The sequence below is a fragment of the Gigantopelta aegis genome, chromosome 1 (assembly GCF_016097555.1).
Source record: "Gigantopelta aegis isolate Gae_Host chromosome 1, Gae_host_genome, whole genome shotgun sequence".
Taxonomy (NCBI): domain Eukaryota; kingdom Metazoa; phylum Mollusca; class Gastropoda; order Neomphalida; family Peltospiridae; genus Gigantopelta; species Gigantopelta aegis.
In genome coordinates, this window is record NC_054699.1 from 20,146,477 (window position 1) to 20,171,665 (window position 25,189).

Here is a 25,189-nt window from a genome sequence, read left to right on the forward strand (position 1 = left end):
GGAAGCTAGTCCTGTTGATTTCTGAAAGCATTCATCTGATATTTTCAAGTATTTCACTGAATGTTTTATAATTAATTGTTATGTTACCAGTGCGGTGACAGTGCATGCAATGATGGTGATATCGATACTGGTTAAATGGGTTTATGGAGGTTACCAGTATAATCCCTCAGAAATGCTATTTAATAATATATGAAATTTTAATTAGTCAGACATGCCAGCACAGTCAGTTAGCCTCGTATTCCCAAACGTTTGTCAGCAAGAAGTTGCCCCCCTCCCCCCAACCCCTAAAATATTTATTAGCATCAACAGTAGCTGTGTTACCAATAAGTAACTTCATTAAAATATTATTTGCAACTCATTTTTTTTAGTGTAATAATTCTTGATTTGTATCACCATAGTGACCGAGGGAGCAGTGAGCAGGAGTCCGTGCGAGGAACTCTTCATTATCTCTTTGATGCAGTGATGCCATTTTTACAGGTATGTGGTCATTTCCTCCTTCAGCAAATATGCACCAGTTGACATAGTTTGTTTAACATATATATTTACCAATGTTCTTCAAGCTTGGGTGCTACTAAACATTCATTCATTTTAGTCTTTAAAGAAGTAATGCAATTACAAGCCCTCGAAATAAGTCGCAATTGATATCAGTTATGACTTCTTGTATTCCAGTAACTGATACTTCATTCATGACAAATTTTAGTTCTTAATGCATGGTCTCATTTTTTTCTGTTAAAAAAAAAGGCTTTTATCCAAATCAAATATAAGTTTTCTTCTTGCGTTTATTATCATTGCTTATACCGTGGTAAAAACTTGGTGATAGCATTTTCAGTCTTATTGTGGGATTTCATCTTGTGAGAACTGAATGGGTCCTTTTAAACAGATGTGTCATATTTATGTTATTTCTTACACTAAGAAAATGCAAATGTGTAGCCAGTTACACATCAAGAAACATCATAAGTCTATAGCATGCATATTAAAACATTACATGACACCGCATTATATAACACTAACAGTCCCTGTCCATAATATAGTAGGGTTAGGTGTTTAGTATGTCTTTGGAACAATTTTTAATTTGTCCATTATTACTTACTGACTTAATCCTCTTCATGTGCGGTCACACATAAGGCCGAATTGGTTTCTGTAGCTTGGGGATTTTTTTTAACATGGTGAGAGGTTGCTAACTTGACGCACAACCCTCCTCCTTTCTCATCCGGGCTTGGGACCGGCCACAGCGGAGTTTATCCATTATTCATGGCTTCAAATACTTCAGCAGCAAGCCACCTTTTTCATTCCCTCACCTACTTTAACAAATATTTTATTTATTTTAGATATTTTGTCGCAGTTACTACCAGCCTGATGAGACGATGTTCCCAGGAGAGGTGGCAGCTTTGGCAAAACTCACCGTGTCACTAGAGGTATGTCTTATTTAAGAAGAAGGAAGCAAATGTTTTATTTAACGATGCACTCAACACATTTTATTTATGGTTATATTGCGTCGGACATATGGTTAAGCACCACACAGATATTGAGAGAGAAACCTGCTGTCGCCACTTCATGGGCTACTCTTTTCGATTAGCAGTAAGGGATCTTTTATATGCATCATCCCACAGACAGGATAGTACATACCACAGTCTTTGTTACACCAGTTGTGAAGCACTGGCTGGAACGAGAAATATGTCTTATTTAAATAATCATTTTAGTATACTTAACTGTGTTTGATACCCAGTAGCTGATGGTGGGGTTACCATATCACTCGAGGTATGGCTTATTTTAATTTATAGTGTCACTTACTTACAATTTCCCATGCCACTAGAGGTATGAACTAAGTTATAACATGTGACTTATTTAAAATTTACTATGCCACTATAGGTATTACTTACAATTTACCATGATATTAGAGGTATCACTAAGTTATAACATGTGACTTATTTAAAATTTACCTTGCCACTATAGTAACTTACTTACAATTCCCATGCCACTAGAGGTATGAACTAAGTTATAACATGTGACTTATTTAAAATTTACTATGCCACTATAGGTATTACTTACAATTTACCATGATACTAGAGGTATCACTAAGTTATAACATGTGACTTATTTAAAATTTAGCTTGCCACTATAGTAACTTACTTACAATTTACCGTGATACTAGAGGTATGACTAAGTTATAACATGTCACTTATTTAAAACTTACCATGCCACTACAGTGACTTACTGAAAATTTACCATGGCACTAGAGGTATGTATTTTAATCACTTCAGTCATTTCTGGAAGCTGTTGCACCACTCATCAGTCTAGAGAGACAGATGAAGCTGCTGGTTAGTGCGATGATGGCAATGATGACGGCATCCAGTGCCATGTCAACATCGGTGAGTTCAACATTTAATATCTTAAAGAGAACATGTATGTCTCTGTATTCTATGTTTAATATTCTGTATAGTCTACATGTTTAATATTCTGAATATATTCTACGTGTTTAATATTCTGTATATATTCTACATATTTAATATTCTGTAAATATTCTACGTGTTTAATATTCTGTATATTCTGTGTTTAATATTCTGTATAGTCTACATGTTTAATATTCTGTATATTCTACGTGTTTAATATTCTGTATATTCTACGTGTTTAATATTCTGTATATATTCTACGTGTTTAATATTCTGTGTATTCTACATGTTTAATATTCTGTATATTCTAGTGTTTAATATTCTGTATATTCTACATGTTTAATATTCTGTATATTCTACGTGTTTAATATTCTGTATATATTCTACATGTTTAATATTCTGTGCATGTTCTACGTTTAATATTCTGTGTATATTCTACATGTTTAATATTCTGTATAGTCTACATGTTTAATATTCTGTATATATTCTACGTGTTTAATATTCTGTATATATTCTACATGTTTAATATTCTGTATATTCTACGTGTTTAATATTCTGTATATTCTACGTGTTTAATATTCTGTATATTCTACGCGTTTAATATTCTGTATATATTCTACGTGTTTAATATTCTGTGTATATTCTACATGTTTAATATTCTGTATAGTCTACATGTTTAATATTCTGTATATATTCTACATGTTTAATATTCTGTATAGTCTACATGTTTAATATTCTGTATATAGTCGACATGTTTAATATTCTGTATATATTCAACATGTTTAATATTCTGTGTATATTCTACATGTTTAATATTCTGTATAGTCTACATGTTTAATATTCTGTATATATTCTACGTGTTTAATATTCTGTATATTCTACATGTTTAATATTCTGTATATATTCAACATGTTTAATATTCTGTGTATATTCAACATGTTTAATATGTTGTATATTCTACATGTTTATATTCCACTTGTTTAATATCCTGTATATTTAATATCCTGTGTGTTTTTAACAAGCCTCTGAGAATTGAAAACTTGTGGAAACTGTGTATGGGTTATGCAAAAACATGTTTAGGTTACCCATTTCAAAAATGATACCTTTACTAACTGCACATACATTTTTGTCCTATTCCATATAAACAAAGATAAAAAATATGGCTTGTGACCCCTACTAGAGATTGTGACCCCTTCACTAAACATTGTGTCCCCCTCCCTGTCTCCATATATTGTTACTGTGGGCCTGATTTATCTGTGCATGTGTTCCTGCATGCAGACATGTATGTGCATGTGTGTATGTATATGTGTGTTTTGATAAAATACTGTAAATGGTGCATATTATGTTTATTGTTGTAACTTGAAATTACACGACTGATTTTTAAAATATAATTACGTATATTTAATATTCTGTATGCAATTGTTATGTTTTGATCTAAGAGTTTGTGTTTGACAGAAAATGCAAGAGTTCCATGAGAAATATGGAGGTGGTGTTGGGGCCCAGGACGTCAGAAGTGATGCCAGAAAGGTAAGGATTATTTTCTATTAGAAAAACATTAACTCACTATCTAGCCCATTACAGAGATGCCAGCCATTATGAATTTGGCAGAATCATTACGAATTTAAAGCATAGATTACGCTACTATGATTGTCTTGTTCAAAATTCTGATTTTTAGAAAATCGTAACTTCGCATATTTGGTGTTGGATCACATTTTGGAAGACACAAATGTTGTTAACACTGGAGAAATGGAACTTTTTCCCTCTTTACTGTTAACAATCGTAGATTGGTTTCCTGCCTTGTTCTTTAAAGTTAAGGATTCTGAATAGCGAGCATAGCAAGTGTGGCGATATAGAATAAACCAGTCTGGCAATCGGTCTTCTGAACAGCCCCGATGTTTGCCGATTGGGTATGGCCTTGAACTTGACTTTACCAAAATGTAGAAAAATGCACTCCTGAGCCATCACGGATAACATTCCTATTTTGGGGGGTGGGATTCCTATTTTTGAAGGCCTGGATTCCTATGACACTCCAACTAGGGTTGGCATCTCGCCCATTATAACTTCATTTATTAAAGCAAAAAGAATTCACAAAATCAAGGTGTCAAAATAACAATTTTTTAAGCACCAAATACCCATAGTTTAAAATTCACGCTGATTATTTATTTATTTTTGACAGAAGTATAAAGACACTGAGGAATATAAAGACATTGATAAATACAAAGAGATTATTAAATTCACTAACATATAAGGCTGATTATTTATTTATTTTTGACAGAAATATAAAGACATTGATAAATATAAAGAGATTATTAAATTCAGTAACATATAAGGCTGATTATATATTTATTTTTGACAGAAATATGAGGAATATTTTGCGAATGAGGAGGAAATCAACGATAAACTGAACGTGTTTGCTAACAACATGCATCAGGCATACGGCGGCTTGAACGACGTCGCAACGCAGATTGGATACAACAGCAGAGAAAGTTAGTAACCAGGGCCCATATTTTCAAAGCTATCTTAGTGCTAAGATATTGTAAAACCATCGTAGGCTATGATGCCACTATAGCGTGTGTTATAGTGATGTTATAGCCTACGATGGTTTTATGATTTTGTAGCGCTAACATAGCTTTGAAAATCTCTAGCCAGAATGATGGGTTTTTTTCTAGTTTTGTTTCTTTTAAGTTAAAGTTAACATTTGTTTAGTTTAATGACACCACTAGAGCAAACTGATTTATTGATCATCAGCTGTTGGATGTCAAACATTTGATAATTTTGACATAGTCTTAGAGAAAAAACTGGTTACATTTTACCATTAATAGCAAGGGATCTTTTATATGTACCATCCTACAGACAGAATAATACATACCACGTCAGTAAATGTCCCATGCATAGGGTCATAATTTGAATAGATATCACGTGAATTTTCATTGAGGGGGGGGAGTCAGGGAGTCAAACTGCCTCTTCAAAAACAATTTTAAAAATTTAGAAACTTAGGTTGCCACAGTCTATAGCCCCCGGGGCTCTGCATAATGTATCTAGTATTTGAATTTACAATCAGTGGGAGGGGGGTGAAAAAGAAGAGTTTTATGTTTGTGAAAATGATGAGAGTTATTAACGGTAGCCGAGATGGACTGAGTACTCAGTTAATGTTTGTGAAAATGTTGACAGTTATGGATGGTAGCTGAGATGGACTGAGTACTCAGTTAATGTTTGTGAAAATGTTGACAGTTATGGATGGTAGCAGAGATGGACTGAGTACTCAGTTAATGTTTGTGAAAATGTTGACAGTTATGAATGGTAGCTGAGGTGGTCTTCATTATATGTTTGTGAAAATGTTGACAGTTATGAATGGTAGCTGAAGTGGTCTAAGTAATCATTATATGTTTGTGAAAATGTTGACAGTTATGGATGTAGCTGAGGTGGACTGATTACTCAGTTAATGTTTGTGAAAATGTTGACAGTTATGGATGGTAGCTGAGTGTCCAATAAATAATTAAGTTTGTGGGGGTTTTTCCAGTGTACACTGAAGTAGGCGGCGATGAAGATCTTCCTCTTGGATCAGAATTCCAAGACCATCTCAAGTGTTTCATTAACAGTTCTGCCAAGAGACCCACTGACCGATACAAGATGGCTGAAAAGCTTGTCCAGCAGTTAGGGTAACTGAGTAAAAAACAACCAAAGCAATGTTTGCACTACTGAATAAAAATGATTAGCAGATAATATTGATATCTTCTTTTCTTGATTTAATGTAAGTGTGAAGACCACATACACAGAATTTTATAGACATGCACAATTTCATTATAAAAAAAATAACTTTAAACTTAAAGGTGATATTTTAATAAAAAAATTTCCACAATTTGATACTGAGAGGTTATGTAATCCTGGTTTATATGTTGCAAATAAATTTTATTACTATTAGCTAATAAAATTTCATGCTGTATGTAAATTCAACTAGAATTTTAGTATTTAACTTCAAAAATTACATCTTCAGTTTAGTTATTTTAAATTAATACAATTTTCAATCTGCCGATATGTTTTTCCTCTGTATTTTGTTGATTTTTATTAGGTTTTATTTATATCTCTATATATATTGGACTGGACTGAATGTTTTAAAGGTCACTCTGTTTTTAATTTTAGTATTTTTTCCAATCTGATGAACATATCGAAGAAGCAGAGATATAGTTTTTTGACTGAATGTTTTAAGGTGTGCTCTGTTTTTAATTTAGTATTTCCTCCAATCTGATGAACCTGTCAGAGAAGCAGAGACTTGACCAGGCGGAGCTGGACGTCAAATGTCTGCAGTTGTTACGAGGTCTCATTCACAACGAGATCATCAAGCTGCCAGAGGACTGGGAGGTGAACATCAAAAGTTGTAAGAAGTGAGTCCTCTTAAAAAATACCAATCATCTGTGGTTATTTCTTTTTATTTCTTTTATCAGCGATGGGATAAAGCTTAGTTGTTAAAAAAGTTAAAAGTTTGTTTTATTTAATGTCACCATTAGAGCACAATGATTTATTAAAATCATCGGCTATTAGATGTCAAATATTTGGTAATTTCCTACATATAGTCTTAGAGCGGAAATTTGCTACATTTTTCACCATGTATTTCCATAATTTTACCCACAGTATTAGTTGTAATCCATGTACAAATGTGTCGTGATTCATTCAGGAGCAGGGTGTAGCTCAGTGGTAAAGCGCGTGCACCAAGATTGTTATATCAAAGGCTATGGTATGTACTACCCTGTCTGTAGGATGGTGCATATAAAAATCCGTTGCTGCTAATCAAAAAGAATAGCCCATGAAGTGGTGACAGCGGGTTTTCTCTCTATATATCTGTGTGGTCCTTAACCATGTGTCTGACACCATATAACCGTAAATAAAATGTGTTGAGTGCATCGTTAAATAAAACATTTCCTTCCTTTCTTTTGTAATTGTTTGGCTTAATGCTAATATGAATAAATGTTGTTATCGAGATTGGGGCATTTTTGTTAATTCTTTGATTAAAATGGACATAGAGACCACATATTTGACACTGCTTGTTGTGTTGATTTTCCCCCAGACAACTGAAGATGATAGAAGATGTACAAGTGGCGCTGAACTCGTACGGAGCTATCGTGAGTACGCTGAACCACTTGTCACGACCGGAGGACAACATCATCAGAGAGTTACTGGCCTTTTTATCAAATCTTCTGTTTGGAGGAAACGAAGAAGTACAGGTAATAATAAATAAATAAGTAAATACATAAGTAAATACATAAATAAATAAATAAATAAATAAATAAAATAACGAAGAAATACAGGTAATAATAAATATATAAGTAAATACATAAATAAATAAATAAATAATTTTTAAAAATAAATAAAATAAAATAAAACATAAGTAAATAAATAAATAAATAATTAAAAAATATAAATAAATGAATAATTAAAAATAAAATAAAATAAAATAATAAATAAAATAATAATAATAAGTATTATAGCAATATAAGTACATTTATTTAATGCATGTAAATGTGATAAATTAATACAAATGTGTAAATTTTAAAAATAGAGAAATATATGATAATAATTAAAATAATTTATTATTCTAATATAAATATTTAACTATTGTTCTAAATTACACTTAATTCACATCATCTGTTTGTGTTACAGAACAGTATATTTGGATACTTCACTGGAACAAGAGAGGAGACTTTCTTTTTTGCTATTAAAACCAGAATGCAGTTGTCTGCCCTTGCAACAAGAGAAAAGTAAGTTACAGAATGATTTCGATCAATTCGTGGATAATGATTAATCATTTTCAATCTCCCATCTCATTCTGACATCTTCAGCATACTTGTCTTCCATTTCAATATTTCTTGTCCCATTAATATCATCATTATCATATCATCATCATTACTACCACCACATAACTGCAAACACTATTACCACCACCACCATCAACATCATCATCGTCAACACTATTATCACTATCATCACCAACACCATCATCACTGTCATCATCATCATCTTCAACACTATTATAATCACTATCATCATCAGTCATCATCTTCACCACTGTCATCATCATTACATCACCACTGTCATCATCATTACATCACCACTGTCATCATCATCATCACTGCCATCATCACCACTGTCAGTATCATCATCATCATCACCACCACCATCATCTTCAACACTGTTATAATCACTGTCATCACCACCACCATCATCTTCAACATTACCACCACCACCATCAACATCATCATCTTCAACACTATTATCACTATCATCACCAACACCATCATCACTGTCATCATCATCATCTTCAACACTATTATAATCACTATCATCATCAGTCATCATCATAATCATCATCTTCACCACTGTCATCATCATTACATCACCACTGTCATCATTACATCACCACTGTCATCATCATTACATCACCACTGTCATCATCATCATCACTGCCATCATCACCACTGTCAGTATCATCATCATCATCACCACCACCATCATCTTCAACACTGTTATAATCACTGTCATCACCACCACCATCATCTTCAACACTGTTATAATCACTGTCATCACCACCACCATCGTCACTGCTATCATCATCATCATTGTCATCGTCATTATCATCATCAACATGATGGAGTGGCATTTATATCACCTGTTTGCCAATGCACTAAATTCACTGTTTACTGTTTTTAAAAAATCATCACAATCATTATCATTGTATTAACATCACTATCATATTCAACACTATTATAATCACTATTATTATCACATCCAACATCATCATCATAATCATCATCATCATTGTTACCTACCTTTGACCCCCAATAAACAATGTATTTTTTGTACTGGCGGGTTGTTAAACTTACATTAGCACTACATGTTTTTAATAATGTTGATTTTGTTTTTTACAGACGTCTCCTTCATGCGATGCACATAGCGAAGGTTGAAGAAGTGATTGCGCAGGCAAAGGCGCTACAGAAAGCAATGAAGGAGGGTAGAACAGCAGACGTGGTAAGTAAACTGTGATATACGGTTAAGCATATATAAACATATAAAGGCTACTATGAACAAATGACACAATAAAGGGAGCCATATTATTTCTGAAATATTGGTTTAGATGTGAACAAGGGACATTTGTATTGAGTTTTTTCAATCCCTTACTTACAAACAATAAGAGATAGTTTTGGTAGAATGCAGTTTATTGCCAAGATAAGTGGTGGTTTTGGAAAGCAATGAAGGAGATTAGAACAGCAGACATTGTAAGTGAACTGTGATATACAGTTAAACATATAAACTAGGGCCTCCACGAGTCCAATATATTGGACTCGAGTACTCGAGGGTCAAACTCGACCCGGACCCGAGTGCCCGACACTTACACAAGATGATAATGAAAGAAAGAAATGATTTATTTAATGACACACTCAACACATTTTATTTACGGTTATATGGCGTCAGACATATGGTTAAGGACCACACAGATTTTGAGAGGAAACCCGCTGTCGCCACTACATGGGCTACTCTTCCGATTAGCAGCAAGGGATCTTTTATTTGCGCTTCCCACAGGCAGGATAGCACAAACCATGGCCTTTGTTGAACCAGTTATGGATCACTGGTCGGTGCAAGTGGTTTACACCTACCCATTGAGCCTTGCGGAGCACTCACTCAGGGTTTGGAGTCGGTATCTGGATTAAAAATCCCATGCCTCGACTGGGATCCGAACCCAGTACCTACCAGCCTGTAGACCGATGGCCTGCCACGACGCCACCGAGGCCGGTAAGATGATAATGAGACAAAGGAATATAACGTAAAATAGCATTATATAGCTTAATTCCAGCACTGAACATGAATGCCAAATCATGCCATTGTATTGCATTTAGAAGCCTGTTGATACGTTCAGTATTGTGACGGACGAACGGACGGCCAGATTAAAAAAGAAACTAGCAAATAGTCATACAATTATCGTGTAACTTGTATCGTTGATTAGTTACTGCTGAACTAGTTGCTCTACATTGTCTCACTTGTACGGGTACTCAAGTCCTGTGAATGGACTTGAGTCTTTGCTAGACTCGACCCGTGCCCGAGTACTCGAGTACTCGTGGAGACCCTAATATAAACATATAAAGGCCACTATGAACAAATGACACGATAAAGGGAGCCATATTGTTTCTGAAATATTGGTTTAAATGTGAACAAGGGGCAATTGTATTGGGTTTTTTTTTCAATCTCTTACTTACAAACAATAAGAGGAAGGAAGGAAATGTTTTATTTAACGACGCACTCAACACATTTTATTGACGGTTATATGACGTCAGACATATGGTTAAGGACCACACAGATATTGAGGGAGGAAACCTGCTGTCGCCACTTCATGGGCTGCTCTTTTCAGTTAGCAGCAAGGATCTTTTATATGCACCATCCCATAGGTAGGATAGCACATACCACAGCCTTTGATGTACCAGTCGTGGTGCACTGGCACTGTGTTGGTAGTATGCAGTTTATTGCCAAAATAAGTGGTGGTGTTGGGAGATAGGGCCATGTTGTATTAAATATCTAGGTTTTCTTTGTTAAAAAGGCTCTCTGTTGATTGGAAGCATGACACAGTCACAGCAAACTAGCCAGTCTCTAATATAGTGATCATTATTCAATGACTCGATGCTGTCCATGGCCAAGAAATCAAGGGTTAATCTGTTTAATATAGTGATTGTTATTAATTTCACATTAACAGGACATGCTGATAGCCAGTCAGTTGGACTCAATGCTGTCCATGGCCAAGAAATCAAGGGTTAATCTGTTTAATATAGTGATTATTATTAATTTCACAACAACAGGACATGCTGATAGCCAGTCAGTTGGACACTACTCTGTCCATGGCCAAGAAATCAAGGATCAGTCTGTTTAATATAGTGATTATTATTAATTTCACATTCACAGGACATGCTGATGGTTGGTCAGTTAGGATCAATGCTGTCCATGGCCAAGAAATCAAGGATCAGTCTGTTTAATATAGTGATTATTATTAATTTCACATTCACAGGACATGCTGATGGTTGGTCAGTTAGGCTCAATGCTGTCCATGGCCAAGAAATCAAGGGTCAGTCTTCGTTCATCAGATATGAGGCGTAAAAAGGTAAGACAATGGTTTAGAAGAATATCGTCTCAGTAATACAGAGCTATGATCAACAATCACAGAGATGAAAGTTAAAGTTTGTTTTGTTTAATGACACCACTGGAGCACATCGATTAATTAATCATCGGCTATTGGATGTCAAACATTTGGTAATTCTGACTCGTAGTCATCAGAGGAAACCTGCTACATTTTTTCTAATGCAGCAAGGGATGTTTTACATGTGCTTTCCTACAGACAGGAAAGCACATACCACAGCCTTTGTCTAGTTGTGATGCACTGGTTGGAATGGGGAAAAACCCAATCAGCTGAATGGATCCACGGAGGTGGTTCGATCCTGAGACGCAAGCACCTCAAGCGAGCACTCAACCGACTGAGCTAAATCCAGCCCCCTACAAAGATGAAAGTCCACTTGTGGTTTTTTTTGGAATTTCATATTTTATCAATACCTGAAAATTGTTTCTTGATTTTGTTTATCGTGCAAACATGTTTGTATTGGGAGATGATGATGATAGAATAAAGAAAAATCATATCCTGCTACTTCCAAAACTCTGACTTTTTACAGGTTTATAATTAAATTTCTGTTACATTCATTACAATATAATGTCATCCCATTGGTCCACATATGACAACGGGAGTTTGTTCATTTCTCGATCAACGTTAAAAAAATATGTCATCAGGGAACATCATATCTGATGACGTCATTTTATATGAGCAATTTGTCTTACTGAGCGTTATTGTTTACGGACCAAAAATAATTCAAAGTAAAGTATGTACTTTTAGAGTTATTATTAGCATGTTTGATTCAAATTTAATTATAAGTATTGTCTGTTATTTGGGTATGTTATCTGGATATGAACAAACATATATCATCCGCAAACTTATGTTAGAATGGCTTCACAAATTCATGCAGTTTGTGGATGATTTTTTTGTTCATACCCTGATGAACATAAAAGACATAACAGACAATACTTAAATACAGTAAACCCCCCTAAACTGGACATCCTTGGGACAAAGTAAAATGTCCTGTTTAAAGGGGTATCTGGTTTAGAGAGGTTCTTTTTTTATTCTGATATTTAAAAAGGGACCATGAAAAACGTCTGGTTTTGAGAGAATTACAGTTTATGCTCGGTTTTGAGAGGTTTCACTGTATGTGTATGATTTCAGATGGGTTCCAGGCAGTCATTCAACAGGCCTGTTAAACTGGGAGGAGGAGGGGGAGCAGGGGGATTGGCTGTGCCAATGTTAGGACCACCGAAACTGGCAGTCAATGGAAGTTTTCTGTCTATGAACAAAGCGCCGCAAGATATGATGAAACTGAGCAAACCGGTACCATCGTCCAAGGGTAAAAAGACAGCAGAGGTGGCCCCGCTGAACGAGGTGGAAATAAAAATAGAGGTAGGTTACATTGTTATAGGTGTTCCAGAAGGATCACTGTGGTTTCCATTAAGAATATGTTTTGTCTTACCTTTACAAAGTGAAAAGGTGAAGAGAGTAGGTATTACTTTTCCAATGGCAGCAGCAATGGCATCAACTTTTGTGTTGAACTCAATGTTAAAATCCGGTGTTTAGCTCTATTTCTCACAAACTATAAGTCCCCATATATCAATGAAACTTGGTTTATAGTTGCACCTATGGATATTCATCACAATGCATTTGAAAACAAATTAAATAAAACTTTAATTGAATTTTTTTAAAGGTTAATCTTTTTGGGGTTTTTTTAAGGATCATCAAACCTTGCATGCATGTTCAACTTAGGATGGTGGTGTGTCATGTACCATAACTAGGTCACCTTGACCTACTTTTCACGTATTACTGTATTTTTTATGGGTGTTTGGGATTTCATTGATTTTTATTTAAGAAATTTTACTAGTAATAATAGTAATAACCTAGATGTGTATATTATAGGAACTAGACAAGGAAGAGCTGGCTCTGAACAGTAATAGTAATAAAGTAATAGTAATAAACCTAGACATATGTATATTCTAGGAACTGGACAAGAAGCAGCTGGCTGAGCTGATGGACATGGCGGTAATAGTAATAAACTAATAATAGTAATAAAGTAATAGTAAAATACCTAGACGTATGTATATTCTAGGAACTAGACGAGAAGCAGCTTGCTGAACTGATGGACATGGTGGTAATAGTAATAATAGTAATAGAGATGTGTATTTTCTAGGAACTGGAGGAAGAGGAGCTGGCCGAGCTGACCGACTTGGCAGTAATAGTAATAAAAGTAATAATAGTAATGAAGATGTGTATTTTCTAGGAACTGGACGAAGAGGAACTGGCCGAGCTGACTGACTTGGCGATCGGTATGTCGGATGATCTTGATTTCAAGGATGACGGCTACATCGAGCTGGTTCTGCGGGTTCTCGGCCTGATGTGTGACAACCAGCACGGCGGGCTGCAGAACTATCTGCGTGAACAGCCGGACAACATCAAGTCTGTGAACCTCGTCGCCGAGACGACACGCTTCCTCAACATCCTCTACTCCAGCGTCACGGACAAGACGATTCCACTCATCATTCAGCTGTTTGATACTCTCGTCGAATACACCTCCGTAAGTGTGCAAGAACTCGAGTCGAAATATATAAAATTCTGGTCAGATACTATTCAAAACAATGATTCTAAACTCAGAACATACAGTCTATTTAAATCAGAGTTTAAATTAGAAAACTACCTGCTCTGCACACCAAACTTCGAACAACGCAGACAATTTACTAAAATGAGAATCAGTGCACACAATCTTCATATTGAACTTGGAAGATTCTGTAAACCTAAAATACTAATTGAACAGAGGCCTTGTTTTGTTTGTAAACTCTTTTTCCGACTTCTCTACTCTAAATAGCAATTTACAATTTATATTTATTATGTCATACAATAATGGTGACATTGAAATTCTTAACCATGTTTAACATTTATTGTATTTCTAAACGTAAAGTTCTTGTTCCAGCTATGAGTGGGGCAGTAATTTTATTTAATTATGTCCAAGTACTGTAACCATTTATTTTTTCAATATACTTTGTTCCTACAAATATAATACAAATTTTGTTTCTCTGTCTGGCATGTACAGTAATATTGTTATTATTATTAATTGTTATTGTTGTTATTGAAGTTGTATGTTTTTGGGGTTTTTTTTATTCGTTTGCTAACACCAGCTTGTTTGGTAATATGCAATAAATTGATTGATTGGGCAATGGATATCGTTTTCTCATTGGCAGATCCAGAGGGAAGTAGTGTGAGCATCTTTTGGCATGCGCCTGGACCCACCTCCCTCACCCTTTAAAATCTCACTCCCTTTGAGAGCTTGACTCATTTGCCTTGGGACGCCCCTTACCAAAATCATGAATCTGCCCATGTTTCTGAGGTGGTCTAAGGGTTTTCTAACACCTTGACAAATTAAATGAGTGAGATGGCAATGGTGTTAACATTTGTGTTTAGCTGAATGCTAAAACTTTTTCAGTTTAGCTCCAATTCTTACAAATTATAAATCCTAAATCAATGAAACTATAAGATTATAGTTGCACATCTGGCTGTTCATTTGAATGCATGTGTGTGTGAGAGAGATAGAGAGAGAGAGAGAGACAGAGAGAGAGAGAGAGAGGGAGGAGAGACAGAGAGAGACACAAAGAGACAGACAGTGTTGGACAGGGAGAAACAGAGACAGTGTTGGACAGGGAGAGACAGACAGTGTTGGACAGGAAGAAACAGAGAGAGACAGTGTTAGACAGGGGGAGAGGAGACAGGGAGAAACAGAGAGAGAGACAGTGTTGGACAGGGGGAGACAGACAGTGTAGGACAGATCGATAGAGAGAAACAGAGAGACAGACACAGACAGACAGAGAGACAGACAGTGTTGGACAGGGGGAGACATATTAAGAAGGAAAGAGAGAGAACATTTTGTAATTTTACTTGCAAAAATAGATTCCAACACCAATCAGTCATCTTTCTCTGTATTTTGTTTTATGATTTCACCAACAGGGCAACTTCCAGAACCAGGCCATTGTGTTTGAGAACAAAATCTGCGAGTACGCTAACCACATACTGCGAGCAGGTCATTTCAAGGGGTGCAGTCAGGAGGATGTGTACAGTCTGAAAAAGTCTATAGCCATTTTGATACGGTCCCTCACCGAGGAGAACGTGCCAGAGACGAAAGATGACGATACCGTTCTTGCCAAGGTAACTGTTTCTAAAACACTGTGTATTAATATTAGAGAAAATAGCAAGACTGTACCAGGGGTCTCGCTACATATCATAAGCAATGGCGGGCCCACCATCTCTTCAGACTAATTTCCAATACGCCCGCCATCCATTGGCAGCGATAGTAATATCCGCCATCAGTTTATTTAGGCCGCCATCCAAAATCACAAGTCATGCCATCGTCTTGAACTACCAGAGTAATCAGGTTCATCATCGTTTACAAGACATTTTCTAAGTACTTGTACCCTGCAAATCTTAGGTACCATCCCTTCCTATAAGTGTATCCAGCTCTACCGATTCCCTCCATCCCTTTCCTGAATACTGGAGAGACCACTGTGTACCATGGAACCCACAGAGTGTATTTGAAAGCTGGGGGACCACTGTACGTTCAATGGTCTGGGGGATGAAAATACATATATTTGAGGGCCTAGACTTCTTGTGAGTTTGGAGGCAGAGCTTTAGCATAATAATTTGTTATTTATGGCAATTTTGAAGGTTTTTGCTGTAGACAAAATGCTCACCTGTAATTGTTCAGCAAATAAATGTAAAATTAAAAATTATCCTGTGAAGTGATGGGCCAAAAAAACCCCAACTGTCATCACTAGAATTTATCATCTACATGTACGTTAATGTATATCTCAGCTATGGTAAATGCCAGCTGTGCCATCTTTATGTACGACCTTATTCAACAACACTACCTACTATATAGAACTTTATTACCCACATGGTTAAACATATCATGGTACATATCAAAGTGATACGTCCCACTAGAACGCTAAGTGGGACATAACACTTTGACATCACACAATGACTTAATCAATTTGTGCGCTACAACCGTACAGAAATGTCAGCCAAATGAGTTGAGCGATATAAACTAAGATCGACTATGGGTAATAAATAGGATATTAAACTCGCTACCATTTCGTATCATGTTTATGTCCCTCATGAAATAATTTTTATTGTCACTCACTAAAGCTCGTGACAATTGAAAATTATTTCATGAGGGACATAAACATGATATGAAATGGAAGCTCGTTTAATATCCTGTAAATGTGTCATCATATTCTCGCTATTATTAGTCTCGGAGTTCATGTCACGCAAGCAACAAATAATATAAATAACATGGTGAAATCTTGCCGAGTTGTCCATGCCATGGTGTTAAAGGTAATTTTGTTTTGCACATGTGTTGCTCTAACTAACAAGTAATTAAATAGTCGTATGTTAATTTAGCCAGAAAGACAAGATATTACTTTTGTATTAGCAAACAGTTTGTCCACAAATTAGCATGTCATGGTTAATTTCTAGAGTAACATATTATTATGAAAGCAAATGCTATTCGGGTACTTTAGTTTTCACAAAAACTGTCAACAGGAAGGAAGGAAATGTTTTATTTAATGACACACTCAACACATTTTATTTAATGGCGTTGGACATATGGTTAAGGACCACACAGATATTGAGAGAGGAAACCCGCTGTCTCAATTTCATGGGCTACTCTTTTTGATTAGCAGCAAGGGATCTTTTATATGCATCATCCCACAGACAGGATAGTACATACCACAGCCTTTGTTACACCAGTCGTGGAGCACTGGCTGGAACGAGAAATATCCCAATGGGCTCACCGACGAGGATCGATCCCAGATCGATCTCACATTAGCCGAGCGCTGTACCACTGAGCTATGTCCTGCCCCTCTGTCAACCGATGCAATGATTAGTTGCGATCAGACACATGATCCAGAAGTCATGCGATTGGGTTACCTTTGGTGACTATTTCTTGTTCTAGTCAGTGCTCCACAACTGGTGTAACAAAGTCTGTGTTATGTACTATCCTGTCTGTGGGATGGTGCATATGAAAGATCCCTTGCTGCTAATCGAAAAGAGTAGCCCATGAAGTGGTGACAGTGGGTTTCCTCTCTCAATATGTGTGGTCCTTAACCATATGTCTGATGCCATATAACCGTAAATAGAATGTGTTGAGTGCATTGTTAAATAAAACATTTCTTTCTTTCTCTATTATACATGCAATAATTAGGAGAAATGGCAGCTTGACTCTTGATTATTCTTGCAGATCAATGTAAAAACATCAGTATCCGTCATTATCTATTAATTTGGAGCAGGACGTAGCCCAGTGGTAAAGTGCTCGCTTGATGTATGGTCGATTTAGGATCGATCCCCATCAATATCCAGCCAGTGCACCACGACTGGTATATGAAAGGCTGTGGTGTGTGCTATCCTGTCTGTGGGATGGTGCATATAAAAGACCCCTTGCTACTAATGGAAAAATGTAGTGGGTTTCTTCTCTAATACAATATGTCAACATTACTAAATGTTTGACATCCAATTAATAGCAGATGATTAATAAATCAATGCTCTAGTGGTGTCATTAAACAAAACAAACTTTAAACTTTATCTATTCATTTTATCAATTGAGACATTGTTGATGACAACCGGGAAGGAGGGTGGGAGGTAAAATACACAATTAATATTTCTGATTATTGGTAATTCGGTATTAGGACCACCCCACTATTAAGACCAATTTTAATAAGTCCCACTTATGATCATAATAGTGGAGTTTCACTATAGCTGCATGTAGTGTACATTATGGAATTTAGCAACGACAGAAAACACCCATTGCCAAATTAGCCAGTTGCAAAATTTTATACAAGATGTCTACAACATTTAGTATTTGGCTAATAAAATGTTGTTTAATTAGCCATTTGTTAGTAATTTTCAAACAAATACACTTATCCTACATCCTGTCCGAAAGTTTACTAAAATAAATGTCTTACCAGTGTGACTCCTGAGACTATTTGTATTTGAAACAGTTACGGGTCTTCTTTTATTTCGCTCATATATTCATAATATTGAAAATAGTTTGTCAATTTTCTACATTTTAGAGCACAACACAATGGGTAAATATTTATACAAAAATGTTTCAAATCTTTTGCTGTGTTAAAACTAACCTTTTGTAGTTTTGTGTTGTTTTGAACCTTAACAAAGAATTAGTTAACCACCAAGGTCCCAGTGGTTATATACTTGTCACAAGAAGTAAAGGACTACATAAATGCTGCATCTGGTCCCCTTAATGAGCTACAATTGGCACACTAATCTTCCAAAACTATACGTATCTCCCCTTTTACTTTTTGACGGACCATTCAAAATTGCACCATTTCTCTTTGACTTAATCCTACGAGACATTCCAAATTCCATAGCACCATACCACCCTCTGCCTGTTACCAACCCCGGTCGGACTGCTGGTGCTCCCCCCTCCAATCCACACAACCCCATCCCTTTCCTGTCCTGGATGGAGGAGCTGGCCAAGGCAGGCACCTGTGCCCAGGACAGGCGTGCACTACAACAGCTTGCTCTGAATGTGCACGTTAAACACTCTGACCTGACCTGACCTGGCCTGACCAGTGGGATAGCTCATTCACTCTGCCAGTGGTGCATTCATTTCAACTTATTTTCGTGCTTATATCCAATTAAGGTTCAAGCATGCTGTCCTGGGCACACACCTCAGCTATCTGGGCTGTCTCTCCAGGACAGTGGGTTAGTGGTTAGTGAGAGAGAAGAGGATGTTGTGGTCTTACACCTACCCATTGAGTAGTTAAAACTCGCTCTTGGTGGGGGTGTGGGGGGAGGTGGTACCGGGCTGCGAACCCTGTATCTACCAGCCTTATGTCTGATGGCTTAACCACGACACCACCGAGGCCGATCCAGTGGTAGAGAAATGCTCTTGCAGTCATTGGATGACATAATGGCTTATTAGCAGGTGTCTCGCTACTTATCTTATGGATACGCTATCATTCAGCCATGCCAAGGGTAGGGTGTAGTCCAGTGGTAAAGCGTTCGCTTGATGTGCGGTCGGTCTAGGATCGATCCCCGTCAGTGGACCCATTGGGCTATTTCTCGTTCCAGCCAGTGCTTCACAACTGATGTAACAAAGGCCGTGGTATGTACTATCCTGTCTGTGGGATGGTGCATATAAAAGATCCTTTGCTGCTAATTGAAAAGAGTAGCCCACAAAGTGGCGACAGCGGGTTTCCTCTCTCAATATCTGTGTGGTCCTTAACCATATGTCCGATGCCATATAACCGTAAATAAAATGTGTTGAGTGCGTCATTAAATAAAACATTTCCTTCCTTCCTTCAGCCCATGCCAGGGCTTAACCACAGTCTAGAATGCTTAGTTTACATCTTGGTGGCATGCTTATCCAAAAACAGATTACAAAGAAATGTATAAGCTTCTAACCCTAATCATTGTTAACATACAAAAGGAGTTTTACATGCGCCATAGGGTTTTTTAAGGCAGGTGCCCTGCTTGGCAATATTTGTTTTTTAAAGGCAAACAATTTTAGGATTTTTTATGCATTTGTTACATGCTTTCTACCAAACAAGCTGTGAGCAAAAGGGTGATATACATACAATCTGCAGAGTCTGTAACCTACTTTTTTTTCTTGTCACCGCACCTGAATTAAAAAAGAATTTTTTTTTTTTAAAGTAAGATAAAATTTTATACAGGCCCTTAACTTGTTGTGACTAGTACATTTTATACCACGAAATATAGAATTAATTAATTAATCCAATTGTACTTGGTTCTTGTAGGATTATAGTATAAATAATGCTTTGAGCTTCTCTTTCCATGTGGCACCATATCCTCCTTTCCAAGTGTGAGAGCTCACCGGGTTTGCCTTCTTGAGAGGCACACCATGTCTCCCCTTTCTGAGTGGCACATAATCTTTTCCAAGTGGCACAGACTGCCCTTCAAAGTAATACATTTCCCATATAAGTGACATTGATTTTTCGTTTCAAAGTGGTCAGACATTTCCCCGTATAGTGAATCTTCTGTTATGATTGGATCAATCTGCTTTCTAACTGGCATAGTCTACCCTATGATTGACAGTTTTCTCTTAAAATGACACTGAGTCTCCCTTATGAGTGGCACAGTCTCCCCATATGAATGAAAGTCTCCTCTTATGAGTGGCACAGTCTCCCCTTATGAGTGGCACAGTCTCCCCATATGAATGAAAGTCTCCCCTTATGAGTGGCACAAAGTATCTTCTTATGAGTGGCACAGTCTACCTTTATGAGTGGCAAAAAATCTCCTCTCTCAAGTTGAACCAAGTCTCCTCTTCTGAGTGGCAGTGAATCTCCCCTTGTGAATGGCACACTCTCCCCTTAAGTGACAAATAATCTCCTTAGAGGTGGCACCAATTCTCCCCTTTTGAGTGGCACAGAGTTTGACACAAACAAGTAAATAAATGTCATTAAACAAACCTTCCTTTCTTTTTATGATTCCATGTTCTAACAATGAGATGTGTAACTTGACTTACAGGAGGTGATGGAGTACATCGACAGTGATGCGCTGGTATCAGTGATGACAACGGCGTACCATCACATGCAGGTAGGTGCATGGGACGTCTGTTTGAGAATAATGCTTACTTTTGGCATTCATGGAAGTATGAACCATGCACACATACTGTATGAATGGCATAGCATGTGTGGCATTCAGATTAAAATAGAGAAAAACTAGCTAATGATGTCAGATATCTGCTTTATCCTGTGAAGGTAAGAATGGGAATTTCTCATTCGGCATGAACAGGATAAAGCAGATATCCGATGTAATTAACTAGTTATTATCTTTATCCTGCAGACCATAAATATTAAGTTGAAAAGCTATTATATCTGTTAGTTGAGCCACATTATACGATGACCTAGAGCGATTTATGTAATGAAAGCTATGTGTGTGACATCACATGAGTGTAGCTGGTTAACTAAAAGTGTTATTGCTTGAATATCAAAGATCAGTGGGAAGCTAAACATTTACATACAACATACATTGAAGATAAATGACAAAATCGCCAATGGTGCCTCAAATACATTTTTTTTTTTAAAGTTTACTTGTTATTTACAAGTTTACATATTAAATCCTACTAAAAGTTCTTTGTTTTTGTCAGGAATCCAACAGAACAGACTGCCTCATCAGTGATGTTGGTTTCCAGTATTACCAACTTCTGTGTCGGAAAACAGACTTGAGCAGCTACACCACCCATGAGAGTAAGTACAAAACATGGAGCTGAAATCTTTTTAACTGTCCTGAGACAGCAGAGTAGTTTGTGTGACATATCCATTGTATGTGATGGGGATGGAATACGTTAGTGTGATATAAAATAGCTTACTACACATGTATGTGATAAAAGTATCAGAATTTGTATTAAAATTACTTTTCTGAGTTTTCTACTGTAACGTATCATCATAGAATTTTTAATGACTAAAATTATGCATGGAAAGCATTTGAGTGTTAAGAATATCAGTGTCTGTATGTTCAAAACATTTCTGATCACCTGAATGTTCAAGGGGCGGGACATAGCCCAGTGGTAGAGTGCCCACTTGATGTGCGGTTGGTCTAGGATCAATCCCCATCGGTGGGCCCATTGGGTTGTTTCTCATTCCATCGAGTGCACCAGTGCGACTGATATATCAATGGCCGTGGTATGTACTATCCTGTCTGTGGGATTGTGCACATAAAAGATCCCTTACTACTAATGGAAAAATGTAGCGGTGTTTCTCTCTAAGACTATATGTCAGAATTACCAAATGTTTGACATCCAATAGCCTTTGAGTAATAAATCAATGCTTTAGTTATGTCATTAAAAAAAACAAAAAACTAAATGTTCAAGAAGCCATGAGATTAGATTTTACCTCCCAATTATTGTGTTTGTATGAAAAAATATATATTAAATTAGGAAGTAAACTTACATTTTAGCTACTACAAGCATTCAATATGAAGATCAGAAACATACTGAATATACAGACATTGATATTCTAAACAAGAAAATATATTTAATATGTAAATTTAGTTGCTAAAAAGGCTCGGTTAATTAGTCAGAATCATTTTACAATGACAGCAATCTCAGGACATTTCATATAAAGCAGAGTAGTCTAGTTTCTGATACATATCCATTCTCATGATGGTAGAAAATAGTATTATAGTTTATATATGCAACAAAAATATCACAGTTTTTATATATCCGCTGTATCAGATGGTTGTAGGATACGGTAGATAAGTAATATATAATAAAAATAAAAAAATTCTGGCAGCATTTTATTAAAAATATTTCGGTTATTAAAGCAAAGCATTTTCTGACATATATCCGCTGTATCAGATGGTTGTAGGATATGGTCGATAAGTAATATACAGTACAAAAATGTTGTTTCCAGTGTTAGGCCTATATTAAAAATATCACAGTTTGTATTAAAGCAAAGCATTTTCTGTGATATAACCCCTGTATCAGATGGTTGTAGGATATGGTAGATAAGTAATATACAATACACTTGTTTCCAGCGTTGATAAAGACACCAGAAGCAGAAGAGGCGTGGCAGTATTTCTCCGAGTTCACTCTGTCTATAGAGATCATCAAAGATGATATGTTACAGAAAATATATTTCCGAGTCAAAGACAAGGTCAGTACAGAGCAATGTCATGGTAACAGGGAGGGTGTGGTGGGGAGATCAGTTTATTGTATCACCAGACATGTCATCACCTTTGTTTGACACCTGATAGCTGATGCATTCTTTGTGCTGGGGTCATAGGCATATACGGGGTCCCATTTTTATAGTGGGACAGGCTGGCGTTTGCCCGAATTAAACAAATATTCCTGAATCTGGATAACAACATTTATTCATATTAGCATTACTACCTACATGTATATAGGGTTGCAAACAAATCACTACTCATTTTTACATGTATTACAACTAATTTTGATGGCAGAACGATGGAAATACATGATAAAATGGTCTTAGTTTAGCACATTTTGACCAAATATTTCTATAATTTTTGCCTGAATTTGAGGTTTGGCTCCAGCACTAAGGGACCAGTTGCCCCCCCACCCCCACCCCCCCCCCCCATCTCATATGCTTATGGCTGGCATGGCATTCCCATATATATTGCATGTTGTGTGTGTAAGAAACAGTAAAATTATCACTGGTAATGTTATAAAATATATCCATCAAATTTCATAGGCTACATTGCAACGCACCAGGGTAAAATCATGTTTGTCTGAGAAAACTTGATAAAAAGTTGTGTTTATGTTCCTCTTTTGAAGGACAATTGTGCCTTGATGCCTCTCCGACATGCCTTGGTGATTAATTTTTTTTTATTATAACCAAAGATAATACTTGCTGTGCCTCTCAAAATTAAAATTTGATCACTGCATTAGTGTTGTGCACAGCAAAACTCCACAGTATGTCATGTAGTTGAGATTATTATCCAGTAATAATAATAAGGTAACACTTGATTATTGATATGTTGCTTGTCAAAAACTGTTTTTGTATTATTATTTTTTTACTTGTTCAGAATGTGCTAAGAGAGGAGATCAAGGAGAAATTTAAATACGAGGTAGACAGATCGTCGCCTAGCAACAAACTGCGTGACTTCATGGATTGGTCGAATGATATCATTGATGACATCAAGTATCAGCGTAAACTTCGCTCCAATCCACTATCTCGTTTCTTTGTTCAAGCATGGTGCGTATACATTTATATTAATCTTTCCTTTATTCTTCTGGATTCTATGAGATATGATGTAGAGTATACGAAACAATGAAATTTTCAGAAAAGAAAGAAAAGGAATATATTTTTAACCATCATATACCTCAGCTTATTATAAACTACAGCTATTTGGTCTGCAAGACGTAGTTATTTCAACATTTGGTCGAGTAAGAGACAGAGAGAAGAAACCTGCTATCATGTCATAGGTTACTATTACAGCAAGATATCATTTATAAACATTCTCCCATAAACAGGATAGTGCATAGCACACCTTTTAATGTACCACTGGTTGGGATGAGAAAAAACCCCATTACATTGATGGTGGTGGTGATGATGATGATGATGATGACATGTCATGTCTTTATATCTTTCATGTATCACTGTTTGGGATGGGGGAAAAGACATTGATGATGATGGTGATGACGACGATGATGATGATGATGATGATGATGATGATAATGATGACATCTTTATTCTGAAACATTCTAACCTGGGCACAGAGCTGGCAGTTTGATTTGACTTGTTAGGCATTTCTCTTTGGTTATATATTAATATATGGGTTTTTTTTTGTGTATTTCTATATAATAATTATAAAAACACCTTATAGTGATGATGATGATAATGATGATGCCTTACTATATATCTTCATTCCATGCTTATTGTTGAAGCTTGCTATGCTGGGTACATATAGCTGGCAATTTAATATGACTTGTTTTCTCTGTTTAGGTGGTGGTTAAATTCATTGGTTCTCTTAGTTACCTTGGCGATAACAATCCTGGTACTGGTCACGTGGACAGAAAATGTTGCATCTATTTCTGAGTAAGTTTAAGTTATTAAATTATAGTCTGTTCTATACAGACTCCAAGATTGGACTTATTCCCAATAACTGGACCAGACTACAATCAGATATAAAC

The 25,189-nt window shown here is 36.3% G+C and overlaps 1 protein-coding gene across 1 annotated transcript in view; it reads left to right on the forward strand.

The window, feature by feature from the left end:
• LOC121370552 (inositol 1,4,5-trisphosphate receptor type 2-like) overlaps window positions 1-25,189 on the forward strand; it is a 132,415-nt gene that overhangs the window by 92,394 nt on the left and 14,832 nt on the right. The window contains 19 exon segments of the mRNA XM_041495896.1: window positions 399-477; window positions 1,329-1,415; window positions 2,262-2,355; window positions 3,820-3,917; window positions 4,747-4,876; window positions 5,911-6,049; window positions 6,620-6,772; window positions 7,453-7,609; window positions 8,046-8,143; window positions 9,311-9,410; window positions 11,434-11,526; window positions 12,691-12,921; window positions 13,793-14,086; window positions 15,508-15,705; window positions 21,061-21,129; window positions 21,683-21,782; window positions 23,071-23,189; window positions 24,082-24,251; window positions 25,002-25,094. Of these exon segments, the coding sequence (XP_041351830.1) occupies window positions 399-477; window positions 1,329-1,415; window positions 2,262-2,355; window positions 3,820-3,917; window positions 4,747-4,876; window positions 5,911-6,049; window positions 6,620-6,772; window positions 7,453-7,609; window positions 8,046-8,143; window positions 9,311-9,410; window positions 11,434-11,526; window positions 12,691-12,921; window positions 13,793-14,086; window positions 15,508-15,705; window positions 21,061-21,129; window positions 21,683-21,782; window positions 23,071-23,189; window positions 24,082-24,251; window positions 25,002-25,094 (2,502 nt within the window).